The sequence below is a fragment of the Piliocolobus tephrosceles genome, chromosome 3 (assembly GCF_002776525.5).
Source record: "Piliocolobus tephrosceles isolate RC106 chromosome 3, ASM277652v3, whole genome shotgun sequence".
Lineage (NCBI taxonomy): Eukaryota > Metazoa > Chordata > Mammalia > Primates > Cercopithecidae > Piliocolobus > Piliocolobus tephrosceles.
Genome location: NC_045436.1, coordinates 160385284 through 160408354, shown reverse-complemented (window position 1 = coordinate 160408354; position 23071 = coordinate 160385284). Strand labels below are relative to the sequence as shown.

The 23071-nt window shown below is 38.8% G+C and overlaps 1 protein-coding gene and 1 pseudogene across 4 annotated transcripts in view; one reads left to right on the top strand and one right to left on the bottom strand.

Moving 5' to 3' along the window:
* The window catches only part of ANAPC4 (anaphase promoting complex subunit 4), a 40064-nt gene extending 25547 nt beyond the window's left edge, over positions 1–14517 (top strand). Inside the window, exons 18-29 of one of the 3 annotated variants that reach the window (XM_023223022.1) lie at positions 1614–1660; positions 2876–2932; positions 3242–3298; positions 5728–5821; positions 9641–9738; positions 10326–10387; positions 10468–10506; positions 10600–10701; positions 11489–11563; positions 12430–12603; positions 13611–13734; positions 14164–14517. In XM_023223022.1, coding sequence (XP_023078790.1) covers positions 1614–1660; positions 2876–2932; positions 3242–3298; positions 5728–5821; positions 9641–9738; positions 10326–10387; positions 10468–10506; positions 10600–10701; positions 11489–11563; positions 12430–12603; positions 13611–13734; positions 14164–14391 — 1157 coding nt within the window. In that variant the 3' untranslated portion in view covers positions 14392–14517. Of the gene's footprint in view, positions 1–1613; positions 1664–2875; positions 2933–3241; positions 3299–5727; positions 5822–9640; positions 9739–10325; positions 10388–10467; positions 10507–10599; positions 10702–11488; positions 11564–12429; positions 12604–13610; positions 13735–14163 lie in introns of all 3 variants that reach the window. The other 2 variants (XM_023223021.1, XM_023223023.1) reach the window with 2 other exon arrangements.
* A 982-nt stretch (positions 14518–15499) lies between these two features.
* LOC111549866 lies at positions 15500–15956 on the bottom strand (annotated as a pseudogene). Its single transcript, XR_002733855.2, has one exon. The product of XR_002733855.2 is annotated as a 60S ribosomal protein L31 pseudogene (transcript).
* Between the last annotated feature and the right edge of the window lie 7115 nt (positions 15957–23071).

The following is a 23071-nucleotide window of genomic DNA, read 5'->3' as shown; positions in this document are numbered from 1 at the left end:
TGATGCTCCAGCTAAATAGAATGCAGACCACTTATAGCCTGTCTTTGTGTCTTCACAGTGTCTTTACATTTGGGCAGGTAGTTAATAAGTATTTGTTGACTTGATATTAAGTGTTTTGTATTCACTCTTCAGTGTATGCATATTTTATTTAGGTCCATTTATATTGCTATTTTTGTGAACTCTCAATATCCTTAAAATAATCCAGCATATATTTCCCTCCAACATATGCAAAATTTAGTTTTAATGTAGTTTATCTCACACTTGTTGAAACTCTAAAGAGTAAAATAGAATGTAAATTATGTGTAATGTGCTGATATCGTTTAAATAAATGTCCAGATCTTCAGTTCTAGTATTGTAAAAACAGACTTTATATTTTTCAACCTAACATAATTGCTTTTGTTTAAAAACTGAATGTGATCTGCATATGTTGATACTTTTTGATGTTTCTGAAAATGGTACCAATACTAACCAGAATGAGGAACCACAGAGTGCTTATCAGGCGGGCCCGTTTAAGATCCATGTTGTTAATTAAAATAAATTACAATATTAAAACTGAGAACTTAGAAGACTTTTTTTTTGCAGTGGTAGTTTGGTTTTACTTATAATTATTGGAGGTAATTTAGGCAGTGTCTATCCTTACTACACATTCTAACTGTAGTAAGAATCAGGATTAGAAGAGAAATGACTTACCGCTCAGTCCTTCTCATTAGAGCGGGACATTGTAGAAAGCACACTGGATTGGAGAAGTGGAGATCTACTTGTAATCCTGGCTCTGTCCCCAGTAGCTGTATAACCTTGGTTTTCTTTTTTGTAAAATGTGATCTCCACGAAGGCAGGGATATCTTTTATACTGATGTATCGCTAGCACCTAGGGTACGCTCAATAAGTAGTGTTTTTGGATGGAAAGAATGAGTGGAACTAGATTTTAGCTCCCCTTTCAGATAACTTAGACGTTTAAATTAATTAAAAACAGTTATGTATTTGCAAAAGTACTTCTGACTTGCTTGTTACTGACCAACTGCAATTAGGAACCATATTCGAATACCATGCAGAAGCACATGAAACATACTTTGTCTTGACTTAGGTGGAACATAATACAAAACACATAGTACTGATGAGGACAATCCTGTGAAAGGACAAAGAGAGTCAACTACAGATACTAGATCAAAGAAAGTACATAAATATACTGTAAGTGCATAGCAGAAAAGACCAAGGGAAATAAACAGATTTCTTTGGTATCGTAAGACTTTGGAGGAAAGGATGGCTTGCAGATTTTAAGAGCAGAAGCATCACCAGGTTAAAAGGAGGGATCCTTACACACGTAGTCTTAGCCCAGACAGCAGTTAGATTTGTCTGGAGTGGCAACAGGTTGAATTGAAGAAGAAAAAGAATAGTTTAGAATGGTTAGACCAACAATTTTGAACCTGAAAATATGAAGCAAATAAAGTTCTGGCACCCCTTAGTTTTTAGAAGAAAAATGTTTTTGTTGGTGAAAAGCTGTGTAAAATTGAAGATTTAGTTCAGTCAAACAGCTTGTCTTTGAAATGTATTTAAAATTAAAATTATGTTTGTAGTTTGCTTTTAAAGATAGTTTTTTAACTTTGTATTTCCAGCAATGTTGAGAATGACAGAAGACCATGTGCTTCCCGAGCTGAACAAGGTAGTATGTACTAGTGCATTTTCACAGTGTTGACATTGTCCTGTTTGAACTCAGCTGTGCTGGTCATTTTGGTACTCTTCTTCAGTTATTAGTTAACAGGATGTCAGGATGTAGACATTAGATCCCTCAAGCACCACCTTTTTAAAAAATAAATTTGCATGTTTTGTGTATTGTTTCATCTCATAGAATACCTTTATTACGACTTTCTAAATTTATAGTTTTCATGTTTGGATAAGGTTTTATAATCCATGTAAGACAGCATTCTTGTATTCCTTACTTTGACTTCCTTAAATTTTAAATGCTTCTTATTTTCCCTGGAAATCAGCTGCTTAGATATTAGTCCCTGTGTTGAAGTCTGGTAAGCAACAGTTTCTTTCTTAAGAAAGAAAGGAAGGGTTCCTGTAAGGACTGTGACAAGCGGCGGTGGAATCTCCTTCCAGGGACGTCTTACAGAATAGGGCGGAATTTCCACTTGATTCCTGCAGCTCACTCTTCTTCACCCCTGCTGAAACTGTTTAGATAGGTTAGGTAGTTTTGAGCCTGAAAAAATGGACAGCATTAAAATTAGGCTTGTGAACTGGATGAGAAAGGGATTCTCCACTGTCTACAACTCATTTGCTAAGTAGATCTTTTGCACTGTGGGGGACTGGCCTTGCAAACCAGGAAAGTTTCACAATAGTTGTTTTTCTGACATCACTGTTAGCTTTATTTTGGGAGGTAAAATATGTCAGTTGTTGGAAGGGATCCTAAGGTATAATTTTCTGAGGGCTGAAGAACTAAATAGGGATAAATGCAGGTCATCACAAGAAGCAGGGGCCTGCACTGAAGCAGACAGCACTGTTTGCCTGCAGCCCTTAACCAAGGGTGACACATCTTCTCTGGGGTCCAGTGCCCATTCCCAAAGGAGGAACCTCAGCACATGTGGTCTTAGCACAAGGCCTGAAATAATAAATAACCTTAGGCCACAAAGAGTTTTGTAGCTATTGAATTAACTGATTGGAAGATGAGTTCACATGTTTAATTACATTCTTGGAACCCCAGACGTTCATATTTTCACAGTCGCATAATCTATATTTCTTTGAAAGAAGTTTGCCGGTTTTCCCATGGTCTTTAGTAGATGGTGAAAATGTCACATTTATTATTATGTACCATTTCTTTTATTGAGCAGCTTTCTTTTATCTTGATTTGTTTTCTTTTTGTTCCTTTTGTTGATAGATGACTCAGAAAGATATCACATTTGTTGCTGAATTTCTTACTGAACATTTCAATGAGGTAAGAAGTTGATATTTCCGTAATGCAGTTTAAAAAAAATTTTAGTAAACCTGGGTAATGACAAGACATAATTAAATTTAACCCAATTTAATTGAAGTCCGTAGCAATTACTTTTTTTAAACTGTTGAACTAATTATGTTTCTAAACATAGTCAATAAACCAGACTTTTGTTTGTATGTCTTATAATCTACAAAAGAAAATAATAACTGCCACTCACAGCTCTCTTGAAAAGGAAAGTTTGGGGTTTAAATTTAAGATATTTTTCTTTGTGAGTTGACTTAAGAATTAAACTATGTTTATTTTTTCCAGGCTCCAGACCTTTATAATCGAAAAGGAAAATACTTCAATGTTGAAAGAGTTGGTCAGGTATGGGCTTTGAACTCATTTTAAAACCTTAGCAGTGTTCGTCTTTGTTACCCAAAGTTTCTGGAAAGTAACACGATACCAAGTAATACAGGAGCTCTGCCCTTTTAGTAACATTACCAAAGAGCAGCAGTTTTTAAACATTTTGATCTGAGAACCCTTTTACATTCTTAAAAATTATTGAGGACTAAAAATACAAAAACTAGCTGGGTGTGGTGGTGGACACCTGTAATCCCAGCTACTTGGGAGGCTGAGGCAGGAGAATCACTTGAACCCAGGAGGCAGAGGTTTCAGTGAGCCAAGATGAAGCCACTGCACTTTACCCTGGGCGACAGAACAAGACTACGTCTCAAAAAAAATTATTGAGGACTAGAAAAGAGCTTTTGTTTATACAAGTTATCCATTGCTGATAGGCATTATTAGGTATTAAATATTAAACATAATAAAAAATTATTCCTTAATTCACTCAAAAATAGAATATAACAGCCGGGCATTGAAGCTCACGCTTGTAATCCCAGCTACTTGCCAGCTACTTGAGAGGCTGAGGCATGAGAATCACTTGAACCCAGGAGGCGGAGGTTGCAGTGAGCCAAGATTGTATCACTGCACTCCAGCCTGGGCAACGAGTGAGACTCAGTCTGAAAAGAAAAAGAAGAAAAAAAAAAGAATATACCCACTTACTGTTACATGTTAATATAAATACTTTTATTGAAAAAGGATATTTTACAAAATAAAAATAATTTAGTGAAGAGTGGTAATGTTTCATATTCTTGCAGACCTCTTTGATGTCCAGCCTAATAGAAAACAGGTGGATTCTCTTATCTGCTGCTACATTCAGTTTGTTTTGATATGTTGTTTCTATAGTATCAGTGTATATGAAAAAAATCTGGCCTCACACAGGTGTGTATATGAAAAGGGAGAAGTATTCTATTAGCTTTTTCAGATAATTGCGACTTTGCTTTATTACATCAAATCTGGACAAGTGATAATATCTTAAAGGTTTGTTTCAGCATGGAATCTAAGATTGCATCAGTGAACATTTTTTACATTAAAATTCATTCATCTCCCTCGCACTTTGAACGGATCTTTTGCCCATGCATAATTTTGTAACATGCTTTGGTCATTTTGGAAATATTGGTTCCCTGAGTCATGCAGCTGTTGTAAATGCTGCCACCTATAAATAGCACCACCAATTTAATCAGAAAAGTCTTTGTGTTGTGAAGCACACAGGGGCAGATGCAGGTTTTCCAAAAAAAAAAAAAAAAAAAAAAATTTTTTTTAGACAGGGTATTTCCTCTGAGTATAGTGGTGCAATCATGGCTCACTGCAGCTTCCACCTTTCCCACTGGCCTCTTGTAGCTGGGGCTACAATGTAGCACATACCACCATGCCTGGCTAATTTTTGTCTTTATTTCGTAGAGACCCTGCATGTTGCCCAGGCTGGTCTTGAGCTCCTGGGCTCAAGTGATACGCCTGCCATGGCCTCCTAAAGTGCAGGGATTACAGGCCTGAACCACTGTGCCCAGCCTATTTTTGCTTTTAACATAAGTACTTTTCCTCAAGATAACCACCATGTTTTTGTGTAGCAAAAGTGCCTATGTGTAACTCTCAGTTTTGTCACACAGAATATTAAAGATTTGTACTCAAAAGTTGAAAATAAAGTTAATAATTTAATGACTTTGTTAAAGATAAATGAAAGTATGAGTATGTGACAGAAAAAGAATACAGTGACTACTGGTATGATTTGGAACCGCTACTGTGATTCTTGACTGAGACACAGTTTTCCCCACCATCAGTGCAGATGTTAGCCCAGTGTAAAGGGCAGGTGACATCTACATTTTTATAAAACTAATATTGACTTTGTGGATCCCCAAAAGCATCTTGGGGATTCCCAGGGGCCTGTAGACCTCATTTGGAGAACAACTGCCATAGAGTATATTAACAGTATATTGACAGTTGATAACTTATGAAACTAGTTAATAACTTGCATATATAAAATTAAAATATGTTCATGAAACACAATTTAAGTTCGATTTGTGTTCTCTACATCTACAACATAGTAATCTTAATATATTGCAGTTTGTTTAGTTGCTTGACTAAATGAACTACAGACTGTTTAGCAATTTCTTTAATTTTTAAGATAGTAGCTTGGTGACATTTATGGCTGGCTTAATTCTGCCACATACACATAGCAGATTTTGGCTACCTCACTTAGAATAATAGTAATGCACTTTCAGAGGACTTGGCAGGAAAACAAAGTAGCTTGTTAAATTAAAAAGTGTTAAATATAAACAGATTTTAGACCGCAATTCTTTGTTTTACTAAACTTTTTTTTGTCTTTTACTTTTTTTCTTTTTCCATTTTTCCTTCTAGTATGGAAGGGAAATAAGTTTATTAGAAATAAACTTAAATTTCTAATTCTGTATTTCTAGTACTTGAAAGATGAAGATGATGATCTTGTGTCACCCCCTAACACAGAAGGAAACCAGTGGTATGACTTTCTTCAAAATAGCAGCCACCTTAAAGGTATTTCGTGAACCAACCAGATTTGGGCCATGTTTATTTTTATTTAAGACTAGGTATTGAATAGTTCTCCTAACAGTTTTGCTGAAAACTTGCTAAACACTTATCTAAGTTTATTAGACTAATTTTTATTTAATTATAGGAACAGCAAAATAACCAATCGTGTATGACATTATCATGATAGATAGACAGTCTGAAGTTAACTATGCTGTAGCAAGATTGCTTATTCCTAAGTATTTTTATTTAAGTGTTTTGCACCCTGTAAAAAATAGGATTTTGAGGAGAAACTATAGAGCCAAATAGTGAGAAAAGTCTTTTTTGCCAATTCCAATTTATTATCTTCTAAAAGCACAGTGATGCTCAACTGTATTGTCGGGTGTAGTTTCGTGTGTGTGTGTGTGTGTGTGTGTGTGTGTGCATGTGTACTGTTATGCCTTTCATTTTCTAGGATGTCAGAATGTTAATACAGTAAAGCTATCCAGCATTATGAGGGATGCAGCACATAATAGCAACCATTAAATATGCCAGCACATCTTACTATTTTAGATGAAAATATTTTAAATCTTGTATTTCTTTGCTATCTGAAAGAATAATCTGACCAGATTTAGCAATTTCTTAGAACTTTAAGGTAGTAACTAACATTTATGGGTTGCTTAGTCTGCCGTATATACACACGATACCTGCTTCAGTCTTCACAAGATTCTGTGGGTAGGTACTTGGTATCCCCGTTTACTAATGAGGAAACAGGTGGTTAGAGAAGCCCGGGATCATACAAGCTAGTTAGTGATGGAGCTAGGATTCTGTTAGTGTGAAAGCCTGAGGTTTTAACTAGACTAGCAGTACAGGTTGAGCATCTTAATCCAAAAATCCAAAATCTAAAACTTCTTGAGCACCGACATGACATCACAAGTGGAAAATTCCCTACCTGACCTCATATGATGGGTCCCAGTCAAAGTGCAGTCAAGACTTTGTTTCAAGCACAGAATTATTAAATATATTGTATAAGATGTACTTGAAGCATAAGTGAATTTCATGTTTAGACTTGAGTTCCATCCCCAAGATGTCTCATTATGTATATGCAAATATTCCAAATCCTAAAAAAATCCAAAACACTTCCGGACCTAAGCATTTTGGATAAGTGAAACTCAACCTATAGTAATTTCTGCCATTTCTATTTGGTTGCTGCTTCTGTGAATGAATGAATGAATGAGGGAGAGAATTCTTTGATGCCTAGAACTTTGCATATGGTCCAAATTCTTTTTCAAAGCAGAACCTATTTTGTATTGCCGGAGAGTCTTCAGGTCAGTAGGGAGATGCATTGGTGCAAGTTGGCTATTGAATGGAGGGAGGATACAGGTATAGGAGATGCTACTCATTTACTGTATTTAATCAGGATGCCCAGGGAATAAGGCAGGATGTCTGTGGAGGGCCAGTGGAGGTGTGTCAAGAGTAGTGGCACCTGGACCCTGTTGCTCTTTTGGCTATTATTGATCTAGGGAACTTTGCCAGGCTGAAAATACGTCCTACCCTCTTTTTTTCCCCCCACATCTTATGTGTCTGAATAAGAAAGGCCTGATCTTAGCTACAGACCTAATGGAACTCACTGTTGAGTTCCATAATGAATTCCAGTGAGGAAATACCAGTGCAACTGTTTTCTTACAATGCAAAAATCAAGTGCTAAATACTTGATCTGTGTACTTTCTTTAGGGTACATGGGTCACTATTGTGTCATGGGTAAAAGTCTGGAAGCTGGATTGTCTGGGTTGGAATCTGGTCTACTGCTTCATAGTAACACGGCTGAGAGCAAGTTGCCTAACCTCCCTGTGCCATAGTTTCTCATCTGTGAAAAGAAGATGGTAATAATGCCTCCCTCAAAAAACTGGTGTGGAGATTAAATAAATTAATCTGCATAAGCACTTAGACTAATGCCTGGCACTTAGCACAGAAGCAGTCTGTAGGTTTGCGTCTGAGCGGTTTTTACTCAGTGTTTCTGACAACAAAATGAGAGAAATTTTTTGCCTCCTGACACCAACCAATTTTGACACCAACGGAGTGTCCTACAATTCAATCCCGACACTAATTACAGACAGCGCAGACCTCACAGGATAAGGGTGCAGTCCCAGAAGACTGCCCTCGAGTCAGATGTCAGGTCTCTAGATCACCCACGTCTCTTGGGTAGCCATGCTTGTTGTCAGACTTGGCTAAAAGGTCAAGAGTTCCCAGAACCTTCCTCCCTTTCAGGTTGGATAATTTTGCTAGAATGACTCACAAAACTCAGGGAAACATTTAATTTTTGTTTACCAGTGTGTTGTAAAGAATATGACTCAGGAACAGCCACATAGAAGTGCTATATCAGGCAGGATACAGAGGGAAAGGTGCAGAGCTTCCATACTCTCCCATCACCTGGATATATTCACCACCGAGAAAGTTCTCTGAACCTCTTTGTCCCAGTGTATTTATGGAGGTTTCATTATGTAGACATGATTGATGAAGTCATTGACCATTGGTGATTGAACTCAACCTCCAGGCCCCTCTCTCCTCCCTGGAGGCTGGCAGGTGGAGCTGAAAGTTCCAAACTTCTAATCAAGGCTTGGTCTTTTTGGTGGCCAGCCCCTATCCTAAAGCTGTCTAGGTGCCAGCCAAGAGTTGCCTCATTAAAACAAAACATGGTAGTCCTAGCACTTTGGGAGGGTGAGGTGGACAGATCACTTGAGATCAGGAATTCCAGACCTGAGCAACATGGTGAAACCCTCTCTCTACTAAAAATTAGCTGGGTGTGGTGGTATGCACCTGTAGTCCCTTTACTCGGGAGGCTGAGACAGGAGAATCGCTTGAATCCAGGAGGCAGAGGTTGCAGTGAGCTGAGATTGCACCATTGCACTCCAGCCTGGGCAACAGAATGAGACTCTGTCTTAAAAAAAAAAAAATGTTCCTGTCACCTTTGTCACTCAGGAAATTCCAAGGGTTTTGGAAGCTCTGTTCTAGGAACTGGAAACAAAGATCAATGTCTTTCTGTGATACCATAGCATCTGTCACTTTGAGAACTTAAAATGTTAATGTGATTATAATTCATTTTATCCAGCATGACTTTAAGGGAGGGCCTACAAAGCACAGTGGAAGAGGGTGGGCATTAGAGTCAGACTTGGGTTTGATTGGCAGATCTAGATACTTAGTTATTTTCACACTGGGCAATTGCCTAAACCTGTTGAGCTTCATTTTTTTTTTTTTTTTTTTCCCATCTGTAAATTGGAGAATATGGTGTTTACTTCATATGGCTATTGTAAGCAATAAAAAAAAAAACATATTTTAGAAACCTAGCACAGCAGGGGTAAGTGCTAAAATATATATTACTTTCTCCTGATAAAGTAACCTTTTAAAAAGTAAAGAGCTTATTTATATAGAGCTAGTTTCCAGTCTCTTGTTTTTGAGACTCTTAAAAAACAGTACTGAGCAGTACTGGACTGCTGTTGTCGTTTCACAGTGGCAAAGAATAGAAGAATGAACTGTATTTCATCATATATTTGATGGTTCCTAAATCATTCCTTTCTTCTTAGAGCCGGCAGAGACCTACAGTTGGATTTTGATGAGTCTAAGCTTATAGTGAGAGAGATTGTTTTTAGTGAGCTGTCAGTGGGGGTTGATGAAAGGCAGAAGGCCATGGTCATTTTTAATGAGGTTGTGTGAAAATCCAATGAAGTGGTCAGTGGAAATTCTACCTTGAGATAAACTGTGCAGACTGGCTCTAATGTTAGATTATTTTCTTCTAATTATAAGTTTACTATAGCTTCTTTTATTTTTGTTTCTGTTTTTGTTTGAAACCAGAAAGTCCTTTGCTGTTTCCTTATTATCCTCGAAAATCATTGCATTTTGTGAAAAGGCGGATGGAGAATATTATTGATCAGTGTTTGCAAAAGCCAGCAGTAAGTTTAAAAGAAATGCATGTCTTTATGTAGGAGCAATAGTGTCTACAGTATGTGGCTCACTTATGTAAACGATCTTAATTTTTAGAATGAACTATGAAAATGTTGATATTCAAATGTTTTTGGTTAAGAAAAATAACAATTTCATATGGTTCAACCTAATACTCCAACTTAAGTTTCTTACACACACGTGTGTGTGTGTGTGTGTGTGTGTATAAAGATTACTAAAGGTGTGTTGACATCTTGAGTATTTTATTTGTTCCCAGAAGAAATTCATTGTAAACAGTCTTAGTTACAGAGCTGATGTGTCTCTGTTTACTACTGAAGGATGTGAGTGAATGGTTGTTATGAGACCAGAGGGAGGTGATCTTAAACCTGCCATGTGCTTAGCACCAAGGTCCTTTTCAGCTCAGAATTTTCTCTTTTTCCCTACTGTTACAATTGTCATTAAAGTTTTTTATGTACAAGGTTTGGTGATATAGGCGATTTTTTACTACATGCGAACAGTGATGGTCAGTCACTTTCTGTAGAGTTATCTATGTGCATATTAATGCTCTAATTATATTTTAAAATCTTATTTTATATAGGATGTAATTGGAAAATCGATGAATCAAGCAATCTGTATTCCATTGTATAGAGATACCAGAAGGTAATTCTGTTTACCTATTGGGTGGTATAATTCAGCAGCCAATTTAAATTTTTCTCATTTCTTTTTCCCTTTTATTTTAGTGAGGATTCTACACGTAGATTGTTCAAATTTCCTTTTCTGTAAGTATATTTCTTCTCTATCTTGAGTGAACAGTACAATTTTGTTTTATCCATCAATAGTTAAAAAATATGACAACAATTTTTTTTTCTTAGGTGGAATAATAAAACTTCAAATCTACATTATCTTCTTTTTACTATTCTAGAAGATTCACTTTATAAAATGTGCATCTTAAGGAGACATACTGATATTTCCCAGTAAGTATTAATCTGAAGTTTGAATCAGAGAGAACAGTTTATTATTTTTAAGAATAAAGCATACAGCCTTCCAGCATTTCAGATTTTAAACTGCCTTGTGACTTTTAGATTTGTCATTTAATTGTTAGTTTTCATGTAATTAAGAGTAACACTGAATTACGAAGTTATATGATCTTGTTCCAGATTATTTAATTTTTATTGGCATATAATCATTGTATGTAGGACTTTTTTTTTAGAGTTAGGAAAAATATGACAGCTCAGGATATTATATCTCATTTTTTAGAAGTTAAAAGCTTATAGAAAGTTAAAAGTTAAAGAAGTTTTAACTTTTTAGTAGTTAAAAACTTCTAAAAGTGGCCGCCTTATAGAAATGATTTTTGCCTAGGGTTAAGTATGCTTTTCATTTAAACAAGAGGACTTACCTAACAGAGACTTACTCTGAAATTCAAAGTAGAAGTTCTGAAAAATAAATCATATTTAGAATGCCATTGGTATCTTAAAAATGGCTTTAAATCCGAATTTGAAGAAAATGTTGAGACTAAGATGTAACCAAAAAGAAAGAATTTGGTTATTTCTATTCCAAATGTCTTTGGCTAAATCTGTTTGCTTTGGTGACTGTATGATTTTAAACCAAGTTGGTTTATCTATCTACGCGTTTAAACCAGTTCTCAGTGTTCTAGAGAAGTAAATGTACTGACCCTGACAATCATGTTCTTTTAAGTGTTTAGATTATTGACTATCCAGGTTGTTCCACAGAGTCTTTTTTTTCCCCCCTTCTTTCTTGGAGATCTGTGAGTAATGGACTAATTGCTATTAAATTTGGGAGTTTTACATATGCCACAACGGAAAAAGTCAGAAGAAGGTAAGTCTTGAGTCTTGTTTGGGTGATGTGTGTATATGTTTAGGAATAGGGCCAGACTCAGTTACGGTGATAATATAGGTAAAAGGGCTTTGTCACTTCCCACATCGAGGGCAGGATTCTTTGTGTATTTATACATAGAGAATGATTTGACTTGTGATTGAATAGAACCTACTGCCCTGCAGTTTATGTCATATGGTTTCGTATAATTACTCCCGAGCTCCCTGTTGGCAAAGAAAGTAATGTGGTTCCCGTGGGCAGATGGCCTGCAGGGCTGAAGTTCTTGTTATGACCAAAAAAATTATGAGGTGATGCCATTCTCAGTGATGGCAGATTTTCTTAGGATTCAAAAGGGTAACAGTACCTAAGCCGTCTCTGAGGCTTCACAAGGGAAGGAAGTGACTAATCATAGGCTGATCTTTTTCTCACTTGTTTCCTCACATAAAAGAAGTTTTTTTATGATAAAGTCTTTGAAGTTGCTGTGCCTGTTTTTCATGTGTAGTATCTTATTTTTATTTCTCAGTCTAGTCAACTCTGTTTGCTGAATGTATATATAAGGTGTCATTCATAGAATTTCCATAAGCTTAAGGCCTAACCATCGATGGCCAGGGGTTTTCTAGAACTGAAACAACTTCACAGATTGTGGGGGGTCATGATTTCCCATTTTTAAGATTCGGTTATATATGTGAATAATCAGTACAAAAAGTAACTGATTTTAATACAAACCAATGGTATATTTTAAATGTTACTGTACAGAATGTCACTTAATTTTTAAATTTTTTTCTGCTTGCTGCCAGTATGACATGCATACAGTAATTTCTCAGTAGTCATGATCATCTTTGATATAACAAAACTTATTTTAATTCTAGCATCTACAGTTGTTTAGATGCACAGTTTTATGATGATGAAACTGTAACAGTAGTTCTTAAAGACACTGTAGGACGTGAAGGAAGAGATAGACTCTTGGTCCAGCTGCCATTGTCTTTAGTATATAACAGTGAAGATTCTGCAGAATATCAGTTCACTGGGACTTATTCTACAAGGTAACTAGTAAAATTGTCTTTTTGATATTACAGTTAAATATTTTTTAATGCACATTATAAATTCCAACCTTTCAGGTATGCTAGATAATAGTTATTTCATTACTAGGGGTAACCACAGAGGTAGCTGAGCAGAAATGCTCCAGTTTTTCATTCAAAATATGCTGGCCTTAATAGCTTTTTTTATCCCTTCGCTTTACTAGTAAATCAGGAAGTATTTGCTGGAATCAAGGTGGGGAATTATTTGGAGTGGAGAACGGGACTTCTTTTAGTTACATTTTCAAGGATAGCATTAACCCTAGTTGGTTGGAATTAGTTATTTTTGATTTGCCTTCAGTATTTTCCTTCCAGAATTAAGACCTCAGTACCCATGTGGGAAGTATACTGTCAATTCCAAGAGATGGCTTTAATTGACTGAGACTTAAGTAAGCAGATCTCTAATTTAAAAATGTATCCATTTGCTTTCCTTGAAAGGGAGTCAGAAACCTTGCTAAAATGATATTCTGCCTATTTGGAATTGCAGTATTTTCTTTTTTTTTTGAAACAGAGCTTCTCTCTGTCACCCAGGTTGGAGTGCAGTGATGCAATCATAGCTCATTGCAACCTCAAACTCATGGGCTCAAGTGACCCTCCTGCTTCAGCCTCTCATAGCTGGGACTAGAGGCATGTACCACCTTGTCTGGCTAATTTTATTTTTTACAGAGATGGAGTCTCACTCTGTTGCCCAGGCTGGCCTTGAACTCCTGGACTCAAGCAGTCCTCCCACCTTGGCCTCGCAAAGTGCGGAGATTCCAGGCATGAGCCACTGTGCCTAGCCAGAATATAGAATATGGAATTTTTATAGAATATTATATCACAGCTCTTTTTCTGATACAACAGTTGCTAAAATTATATTGCAAGTAGAAGTATGGGTAGAAGTCAAAGCCATAATTGACCCTAATACCACCTGTAGTAAATGAGGGAGGAGAAGATCCCCTTTTCATTCCTGGGTGGGTTTTTTCCCTCTTTAGGCTAGATGAACAATGTAGTGCTATTCCCACCCGTACCATGCATTTCGAGAAGCATTGGAGATTACTGGAAAGTATGAAAGCACAGTATGTTGCTGGGAATGGTTTTCGAAAAGTATCCTGTGTGGTAAGTGTTTACAGATCGTTCAGCAACTAAGAAATTACAAGAAGTAACATTGCTTCTTTGGAACCTTCATCAAATACATGACATGTAAGGTCCTTTTGTGCAAATATTTTTGCTGTGATTTATAGCTTGTATTGATTATGGTCATGTGGACTTAGCTATTTAGTTCTCTCGTTCTGATAAAGCTTACTAAACAGTTAATAATAATTATAATAATTCTAGATTTTAATCTCACGAAATTGCCACTGTTGTTATGTGGAGACCTTTTTATACAAAATGAAGGCTGAGTTTATTGATTTTGTTGTAAAGTGATGGGAATGTCTTTCCTATAAAACCATTCTTTGATTCAGACTTCTGATTTCTAATTCCTTATATATGATATGTTAGTTAAGCCATTAATTTAAAAGTGCTTTCATGGCCTTTCTTTTTTAGTTAAGCTCAAATCTTCGTCATGTGAGAGTATTTGAAATGGACATAGATGATGAATGGGAGCTCGATGAGTCTTCAGATGAAGAGGAGGAGGCCAGTAATAAGCCTGTAAAAATAAAAGAAGAAGTGTTGTCGGAGTCAGAGACAGAGAACCAACAAGCTGGTGCTGCTGCTTTTGCTCCGGAGATAGTCATTAAAGTGGAAAAACTTGACCCTGAGCTAGACTCTTAATCTAGCTTGCCATTATTGTGTGTGTAATTATGGCCAAAAGGACATAGGAGATGGACTAAGATGTTTTGGACCACCTTTAATTTTCTTTGTGTAACAAAGAAATAAACAGTAAATTTTATTTTTTCATATTCTGCTTCATCTTCTCTTAGTGATACAGTCACTATGATAGACTTTATTTTTTCTGAGATTTCTCTTTAATGCTATGTGCAGAACTAGTGTTTAAAGAAAACAGGGCCAGGCATGGTGGCTCACACCTGTAATCTCAGCACTTTGGGAGTCTGAGGTGGGTGGCTCATTTGAAGTCAGGAGTTCAAGACCAGCCTGGCCAACATGGCAAAACCCTATCTCTACTAAAAATAAAGAAATGAGCTGGGCGTGGTGCACACACCTGTAATTCCAGCCACTTGGTAGGCTGAGGCATGAGAATCGCTTAAACCCAGGAGCCAGAGGTTGCAGTGGGCTGAGATCATGCCATTGCACTCCATCCAGCCTGGGTGACAGAGTGAGACTGTGTCTCAAAAAAGAAAGGAAGTGAACAAATTGAATGTGAAGAAAAAGTCTAATATTTTCTGTCAGAAGGGTAGGTATCAGGAATTGTTTCTGTATCAGGAAGAAATTACATTGAAATAGTCATTCGTCACTGGAAATTTTAATGCATTTAGTATTTAAAAACTATAGACAACATTCCTGTTTTTCCAACTCCCCTTCTAGTTCATTTTGGGTCTCTAGAATGATTTTAAAATTGTGTTTTCAGAATAAATTATACTGATTTACAGTAATGCTAAGCCAAAGGATGGATCCTGTCTTTTATGGTTTAAATAACATAAACACTGATTGACACCTACATGGTTATCTTTTCTCATTCTGTCCCTGCATTTGAGCTCTGAGTTCTTTGAATCAGCAGTGCTTAGATGTGCCCTTTTCCCTTTTCAGACTTGGTCAAGGACATACAGTAGCTGTCTGTTTGGTTGACTCGTTGAGAGTGTGAGAAATAATGGGGCAACTAAATGTTATCTAGCATTAGTGCAGATAAGCTACGGTGGATTTCCTAATGCTCATTCATTCCTAAAGTACAATAGTATTCTTGTGTGACTTTAAAAGAGATTAATTTTTTTTTCAATTTTATAACTTTATTTGATGTATTTGATGATCAGCGATTAGTTCTCATTCACATTGACTGTCTGTAGATTTTTTAAAGTGGTAACAGGTACATAGGTAACCAAAGTATAGAGCTTATTTGGTGAATCTTCATCCTCATTACGTTTTCTGGACAGCCGCACACGGATTCGGTATGGGACATTCCTTATTCCTTTGGCCCAGACAGCTTTGTTGAGCCTGGTATCAGTGCGCACATATGGAGTTCCCATCTCCTTCATGGCAAATTTCCGAATCTCTTTGAGTGCCCGAGGGACATGCTTCTTGAAGCCCACTCCATGGATGCGCTTGTGAATGTTGATGGTGTATTCTCGGGTCACCACCTCGTTGATGGCAGAATGGCCCTTTTTCTGCTCACCACCCTTCTTTGCGGGAGCCATTCTGTCGGGTCCAAGTTGAAGAGGAAGAGCGCGAGGTATTGTCAAAGAGATTAATTTAATGTATGAATTCCACTATCAGTTCATTGATAGTCACTTTTTAAAGCTTAAGTATCTTTAGGCAGGAGGATATACTGTAACCAGGTGAATGGGTAACTGCAGGGTTGCTGTGTCATTTGTCTATTTAATAGGTAGCTGTCTCTGAGTACTCCAGGGTACCTCTGTGAATGGAAGCCACTGTTGGGTGACACAGTATTTAGGACTGTGATCAGGAGGCTGACTATATTGGTCTGTAGCCTTGTATATGATAGGCCTTAAACTCGATTAACAAATGTATGTAAATGTTTGCTGATGGTTGAGCATTGTTCCTGGTATAGTGCAGAATGTCTTGAATTAGCTTTTGTGAGCAAGTAAGGTGAACTGTCATATGACATTACTGAAAAATTATAGGTTGTGGTTATGTAGAGCATTTTTAGAATGAATGCATTGTGCAAATTTACCATATAACATTTAAAGAGCTTTAATGGATTTTAGGAACCAATAATTATAGCCTGATCTTAGAAAGAACGACAATTTCACAATCAGCGAGTTATTTATTAGTTAGTAATTTGTCCTTTGTGACCTCAGTATTAGATATAAAGATTTTTTGATACATGCACATTTGCTTTCTGTGGTTCCAGCGCAGACATAAAATATGGGAGAATTGGTTTTTCAGTAATGATTTTAATATGTATAGCAAATAGGAACTAGAATTGTATTAAAGTGAAAAAGTTTAAATTGACATCTGAATCTCTTTAAGTTTTAATAAGATGCATAGGGCAGAGAATTTTATTGTATTTTTAGATATATGCTCTAGTTCTTGACACCATTAGACATTTTGCTTTTTTAAAAGAAATTTAATTTTTAATTTTTGTGGGTACATAGTAGGTGTATATATTTATGGGGTACATGAGATATTTTGGTACAGCATACAATATAGATACTTTGCTTTTAATATTTAGAACAATTTGATCATTATACACTGACTACTTTTAGTATGTTTACCTGCAGATGCTGAATTTGAGCTTTGAATTTAGTGAGCAGCAAGTGAAGGGTGGGAATGTGAGGCCCCTGGGAAGAGGAGCCTCCAGGTCCTGGCTCTTGTGGATCTTGGCACTTTGTCTCCATAAAGTGGGGTAATTGAGTGCCTCTCAGGGTTTGAGGACTAATGAGGGGTACTTGCAGAACACTGTGGTTAGCGCATGTGAGATACCCAATAAGGACTAGCACTTCTATTTACAATATTCTGTTCTGTTTTTTGCTGACATAAATTGTGTTGATTTTTTTAGAAACTTAACTAGCCTCTTTTTTGGCCAGACTTGATAGAGCTATAATAGAATTCTAATTCTCTGGCTTAGTAGGGTTTTTTTTTTTGTTGTTCTTGATTTTTTTCCAAGGTAAAAATTGTACACTTAGCAAAATGCTAAAATATTCTGTCTTCTTAATTTGGAACATTTGAATGTAAATGTGAAGAAAACTATTATGGTATAGCCTTGAGTTTATGATGCCGTAACTAGGGGAATTTATATATATCTGAGTTGATCTAAATATTTTCCCATTCTTGAGGGAAGTCCAGCAAGCAGACATGCGCTAAACACTTCTTTCTAAAGGATGCTATAATTGAAATCATGGGTTGCATTTCACCAGGAGCAAATCAGTTTCTTTGACACCTCTTGAAGTTGCAATGTTGTGATTATCTACAGACTGTTTACATTTACTAGAACGTACAGTTGACTATCCAGCAGAATATTTTGAGTCCTCACTGAGCACAAGGAGATAGTACTTAGGATTATACTAAGTCAAGGTCACAAAAACCTTATAATATAGAGAGCAAATAACATATTAGCATAGAAATGATCTCCTATGGGGAATATTCAGTTCAGAAACTCGATTGTTAAATGGGCCTGGGAAATGATTTGTTAATGTGGTTGATAGCCAATGTTTACTTTCCACTTCTTGTTCTGAGGAAATGAGAATTTCTAGAACAGGGTTTCTCATGAAACACTAGTACATTAGAAGTGCCAAGGCCAGTGATTAAAAATGTATGGATTTTACCCTAAGCCTACTCAGTCAGAAGCTGAGGGTGAGGCCAAGACTACATTTTTAACCAACTCACTTGATCATTCTTACACCCACTAAACTTGAGAAGCATTATTTTTCTATGAAAGCTGTGTTTTAGAAATTAGATGGTTATAATTTCTTAGTTGTAGGTGCATAAGCTGTTCCCTTGGATGCAATGAAAATTGATGTATTTTTTTTCTTTAAACATGACCCTAGCTGGTGGTTAATTACACATGCAAGTTGCTCACACTTCAATAAATCTGTTTAAATGATGGTGAGCATAATTGTACCCCAACTCCCTCTCTGCACTGCAGCATTGTAGCAATGGATCCCTTAGGGCCACATTTCAGCCCTAACAAGATTATGTTCAGCCAAGTGGGAGATACTTGGGTATGTATGGGCTGTGCTGGTAATCAGCCATTCTAGTTAATAAATGTCACCTTTCCTCTAGTGTGTGCAGTCAGACTGAACTCACTGCTCGAGGTATGAGGTATAATGTGTAGTTACCACGGTACGGATGATAAATCTGTCCCACAACATGGCTATAAGTGAAACTTATGTTTACCAGCTTGTTATGTTTTAAGCAGTAAAACAAGACAAGTCTGTTGTTTGTGCTTCCTGCCATCAGATTTATGACTGAAAACTTTAGGGACTGTTTTTCTTCATTTCTGCATTCCTGATTCCTGTTACAGAGTGAATATTACTCTTTCAAGTGATATTTCTGTCCACTGTTTGGATAGTAAAACTGAGTGGAGCCCAAACTGGAAGAGTGGCCCGCTTGCTATAAATGAGCCTCGTGATTGTCAACATTTTCATGATACTACAAAACTTTCTAACCTTGAGAATATGTTACTTCCCTTTTTCCTTTCCACCACTTTGTCCTGCCAAATTGTTGCAGGAAGAGATTCAAGGATTAAAAATATTTATGGGCCTGGCATGGTAGCTCACGCCTAAAATCCCAACATTTTGGGAAGCCGAGGCGAGTGGATTGCTTGAGCTCAGGAGTTTCAGCAATATGGCAAATCCCGTGTCTATAAAATACAAAAATTAGCTGGGCATGGTGGCGCATGCCTACAGTCCCAGCTACTGAGGAGGCAGAGGTGCGAGTGATTGAGCCTAGGAGGTCGAGGCTGCAGTGAGCTCTGATTGTGTCACTGCACTCCACCCTGGATAACAGAGACCTTGTCTCAAAGAAATTATATGTATGATATATATATATTTCCTTGTTCTCTTGGGATGGAAGGTTAAGATCTAGCAGCAGAGTGTAGATAGCAGAGGGGCTGAACCATTGTTCTGGGGCCCTGCAAGGTGTAGGGCCTATTTTCTCCATTGGAGAAGGAGGAGACTAAATGGCCCAGGTGTCAGGAGGACACGCAAGCGATCAGTTCAACAGACACCTTTCAGGCTAGAGAAGTCAGGCATGTCAGATGCTGTGGAGAAACAGCGGGATGGAAAATTGCCTGTGACTTCTGAAAAGCTGCGCATCAGTTATGACCCTGATAGAAACTTGGAGACATGTTGAGGACAGGAGCCCTATTGAAATGGGTGTAGAATAGATGTGAGTCAGTGGAGGCCAAGTGGAGGCAACTCTGGAGGATTTTGCTGTCAGGGGCACAGAGATGGAGTGGTGGCAGGGGAGGGAAATGGCACCAGAGAACTTTTTTTTTTTAAAAAAGATGGATACTAGGCATCTTTATTCATCAATATGAGTGAGCCACCAAAGAAGGAGAAAGTGAGCATTCTAGAGTAAAAGAAGATGTGTGAAAGATTCTTGAGAAGGCTAAAAGGGCTAGGGCCCAGTGACCAATGCAGGGATCGGGTGTAGGGTGGTGGAATATGACTTTCTTCCACCCTAATGGGAGTCTGTGGGACAGATGCTGGCAGGTGCAGCACTGGGTGACAGGTGTAGAATTTTTCCCTCGGAGAGAGGTGTTCAGGTCTTTATGGAGAGTGATGAGGAGAGGAGAGGTGGAAAACAGGTGTCTGACTGGAAAGAGAATTGTGGAGTTCTAGAGGGATAGAAAGGAAGAGGCTATGAGTAGAGAAGGAAAATTGGCAGCCTTAGAGAGGTGGCGAAGTCCCTGATGACAGATACAACCATGGCAGTTGGCAGCTGTTACTGGTGTGAAGGAGAAAGTCACGAGCCAAGTAGATTCAGAGCTGAGTGACCGGGATTTTGTATGGCTCATCTGTGTGGCTGTTAAAGTTGCAAAAAAAGATGGAGACGATAACAGTGAGTTGGGTCCTGAGGTCACCAGTGAATGAGGAGGCATCAGTGGGGGTTTGAGAGGGGAAGGAAAAACTGTGCTTCCAAGACTCTTGGTACCCTGAAAGACCCAGAGGAGGGTCAGGCACCTACCTAGTCAGTTAGTAACAAGGCTAGGATCTAAGCCCGGGTGGACTGGACTGCCCTAGAGGAGCTCCTAGCAGACACCTGTGGTTAGAAAGGACATGGGAACAGGATAAAAAGACTAAGCCAACCTGCAAGCGTGGCCACTGCGTTTGAATCCCTGTCTACTATAGGTTAGTGCTCCCCACACCTGGGAGGTAAGACTAAGGGCTCTAATGGTAGTGGACTTTTTTATTTTATTTTATTTTATTTAGACACGATCTTGCTGTGTTACCCAGGCTTCAGGCTGAAGTGCAGTGGCATTAACACAGCTCACTGCAGACTTGACCTTCTGGGCTCAAGCAACCCTCCTGAGTAGCTCAGATTAGCAACATGTGCCACCACGCCTGGCTTTTTTTTTTTTTAGGTGACGGGGTCTTGCCATGTTACCCAGATTGGTTTTGAAACCCTGGGCTCAAGCAGTTGTCCCACCTCAGCCTCCCAAAGTGCTTGGACTACAGGTGTGAGCCACCACACCTAGCCTTCTTTTTTTCTTTCCTTTTTAACCCCAAGGCAGGGAGAAGTGGTCGTTTCTGCTTATTTTAAATCTGGAACCAGTAGCAATCCCCAGATGTTCTGGGAAGGGGGTGTTTATGCTTGCTATCCTGCCTAATTTTGTCTTTAGTACATTGCTGGTCACAGACACAATTATGTGTGTGGCACAGGGAGGAGACAGCCCAAGATGACTGTGTGGAGAATGGGCCTGCGTGAGTGCCTGCTCATAGTCCAGGGCAGGAAGCTGGGTGAGGCAGAACGAACTGAACAATCAGTCTCCTGCACTGTGAAGGTACAGTCCAGGGCCTTCCCAGCTCTGCGCCGATGTGGTCCATATTGCCAAACCTTTCCTGGGTAGTCTGAAGATTTTCTTAAGAGAAACTGCCCAGTCCAGGCACCTCTGGCCATTTGGGGAATGAGGCAGGCAAGTTTCGGCTTGGCCTTGGTTCCCAGGCCCCTAGGAGTTGGCCCTGGGCTTCAGCTCACTACTTAGCAGGTCCAGGAGGGCCCAGACCCAGCTGGACCTGGGAGTCTCTGGAGCTGCCAAATTGCACATGAAATTCCTGTGCGCTTGGCCATACAAGAGGTTCACGATCGAAGGGTTACTACCTGCACCTGCCTCTGCCCCTCCCCCAAATTCTTCCTGTCTGCATTTGGCTTTTTCAGGTTCTCCTATGCAGAGTTGGTTGTGGAAGAGAAATAGCCTGGGAGAGATTGCAAGGTGCTTTTTATATACATTCTCACAGAATTCTCTGAACAACTAACTCTGCAATAAAGGGATTAATCATCTTATTTTACAGAAAAGTTGAGAGATTTGGTTTGACATGTCCCAAATCACGCAGCTAGTAGGCGGAATGGCCCAGATGCAAAACAGGTGGCCTGACTCCAGAGAAGAATAATTGCTAACATGATTATTTAGTAAGAGTCAGAAATCATGCCAAGAACATTCCATGGATAACTTCTCTAACCCTCATCACAGTCCTACAAGGTAAGTGCTATTATTATTAGCATCATTTCACAGATGAAGAACTTGAGACCAAGAGACGTTACTAAGTTGTCCACAGGAATTACATGGGCAGCAGAGTGGAAGTGGGATGGGAAACCAGGCAGTCTGGCCGCAGGACTCATGCCTTCAGCCACTGCACGTTGTCTTTCTGGGGCCTGGATCCTTTGGCCCCCAGCTGCCTTGCCCATGGCCGCACTCGCTGAGCTCGGTCTTCCTGCAGTGGCACTACTTGAGTGGTTTTGTGGCACAGGCCAGTGGTGATGGCCAGGCTTGCATTCGTGATGAGCTTTGTTTTTCTCAGAGCTGCTTCATTCGTAGCCACCATCAGCTCTGTGGAAACAGGCCGTGAGGAGTCATGCTTTTTCCCTGCTGACATGGGAATGATAGCTGGTAGACCTTGGACCAGAACCAGGGCTTCTGACCCCATAGTTTAGTGTGCCTTCCTCCAAGACAGCGCTTGTACAAAGCCAGTGTTACTTATGCATGCTTTTGTCACCTTAAGAGATTTTTTTTTTAACAGAGTCTCACTTTGTCACCCAGGCTGGAGTGTAGTGGCACAATCTCAGCTCACTACAACATGTGCCTTCTGGGTTCAAGCAATTCTCGTGCCTCAGCCTCCCAAGTAGCTAGGATTACAGGTGCCTGCCACCACACCAAGCTAATTTTTGTATTTTTATTAGAGATGGGGTTTCACTGTGTTGACCAGGCTGGACACCTTAAGAGATCTCTTCTGTGTCTTCAGGTCTCGCGGAGACAGAACTGTACTCTCCCCAGAGAGGCTACCAGCTTTCCAGGCTAAAAGAAGGGAGAGTTCCCACTCCAGAGTGTGCGTGTGTGCGTGTGTGTGTGTGTGTATGTGTGTATGTATGTATTAGGGTCTTGCTCTGTCACCCAGGCATGATCACAACATTTCACCTCAGCCTCCTGAGTAGCTGGGACTACATGTGTGTCACTATGCCTGACTAATTTTTTCTTTAATCTTAGAGATGGCATCTTGCTTGTTGCCTAGGATGGTCTTGAACTCATGGACTCAAGCAGTCCTCCCACCTTGGCCTCCCAAAGTGCTGGGATTACAAGTGAGAGCCAACACACCCGGCCTCCTACTGTATTTTTGCCATGTTTTCTGTCCCCTTTCCCAATTTTTCGGGATGATTTTGC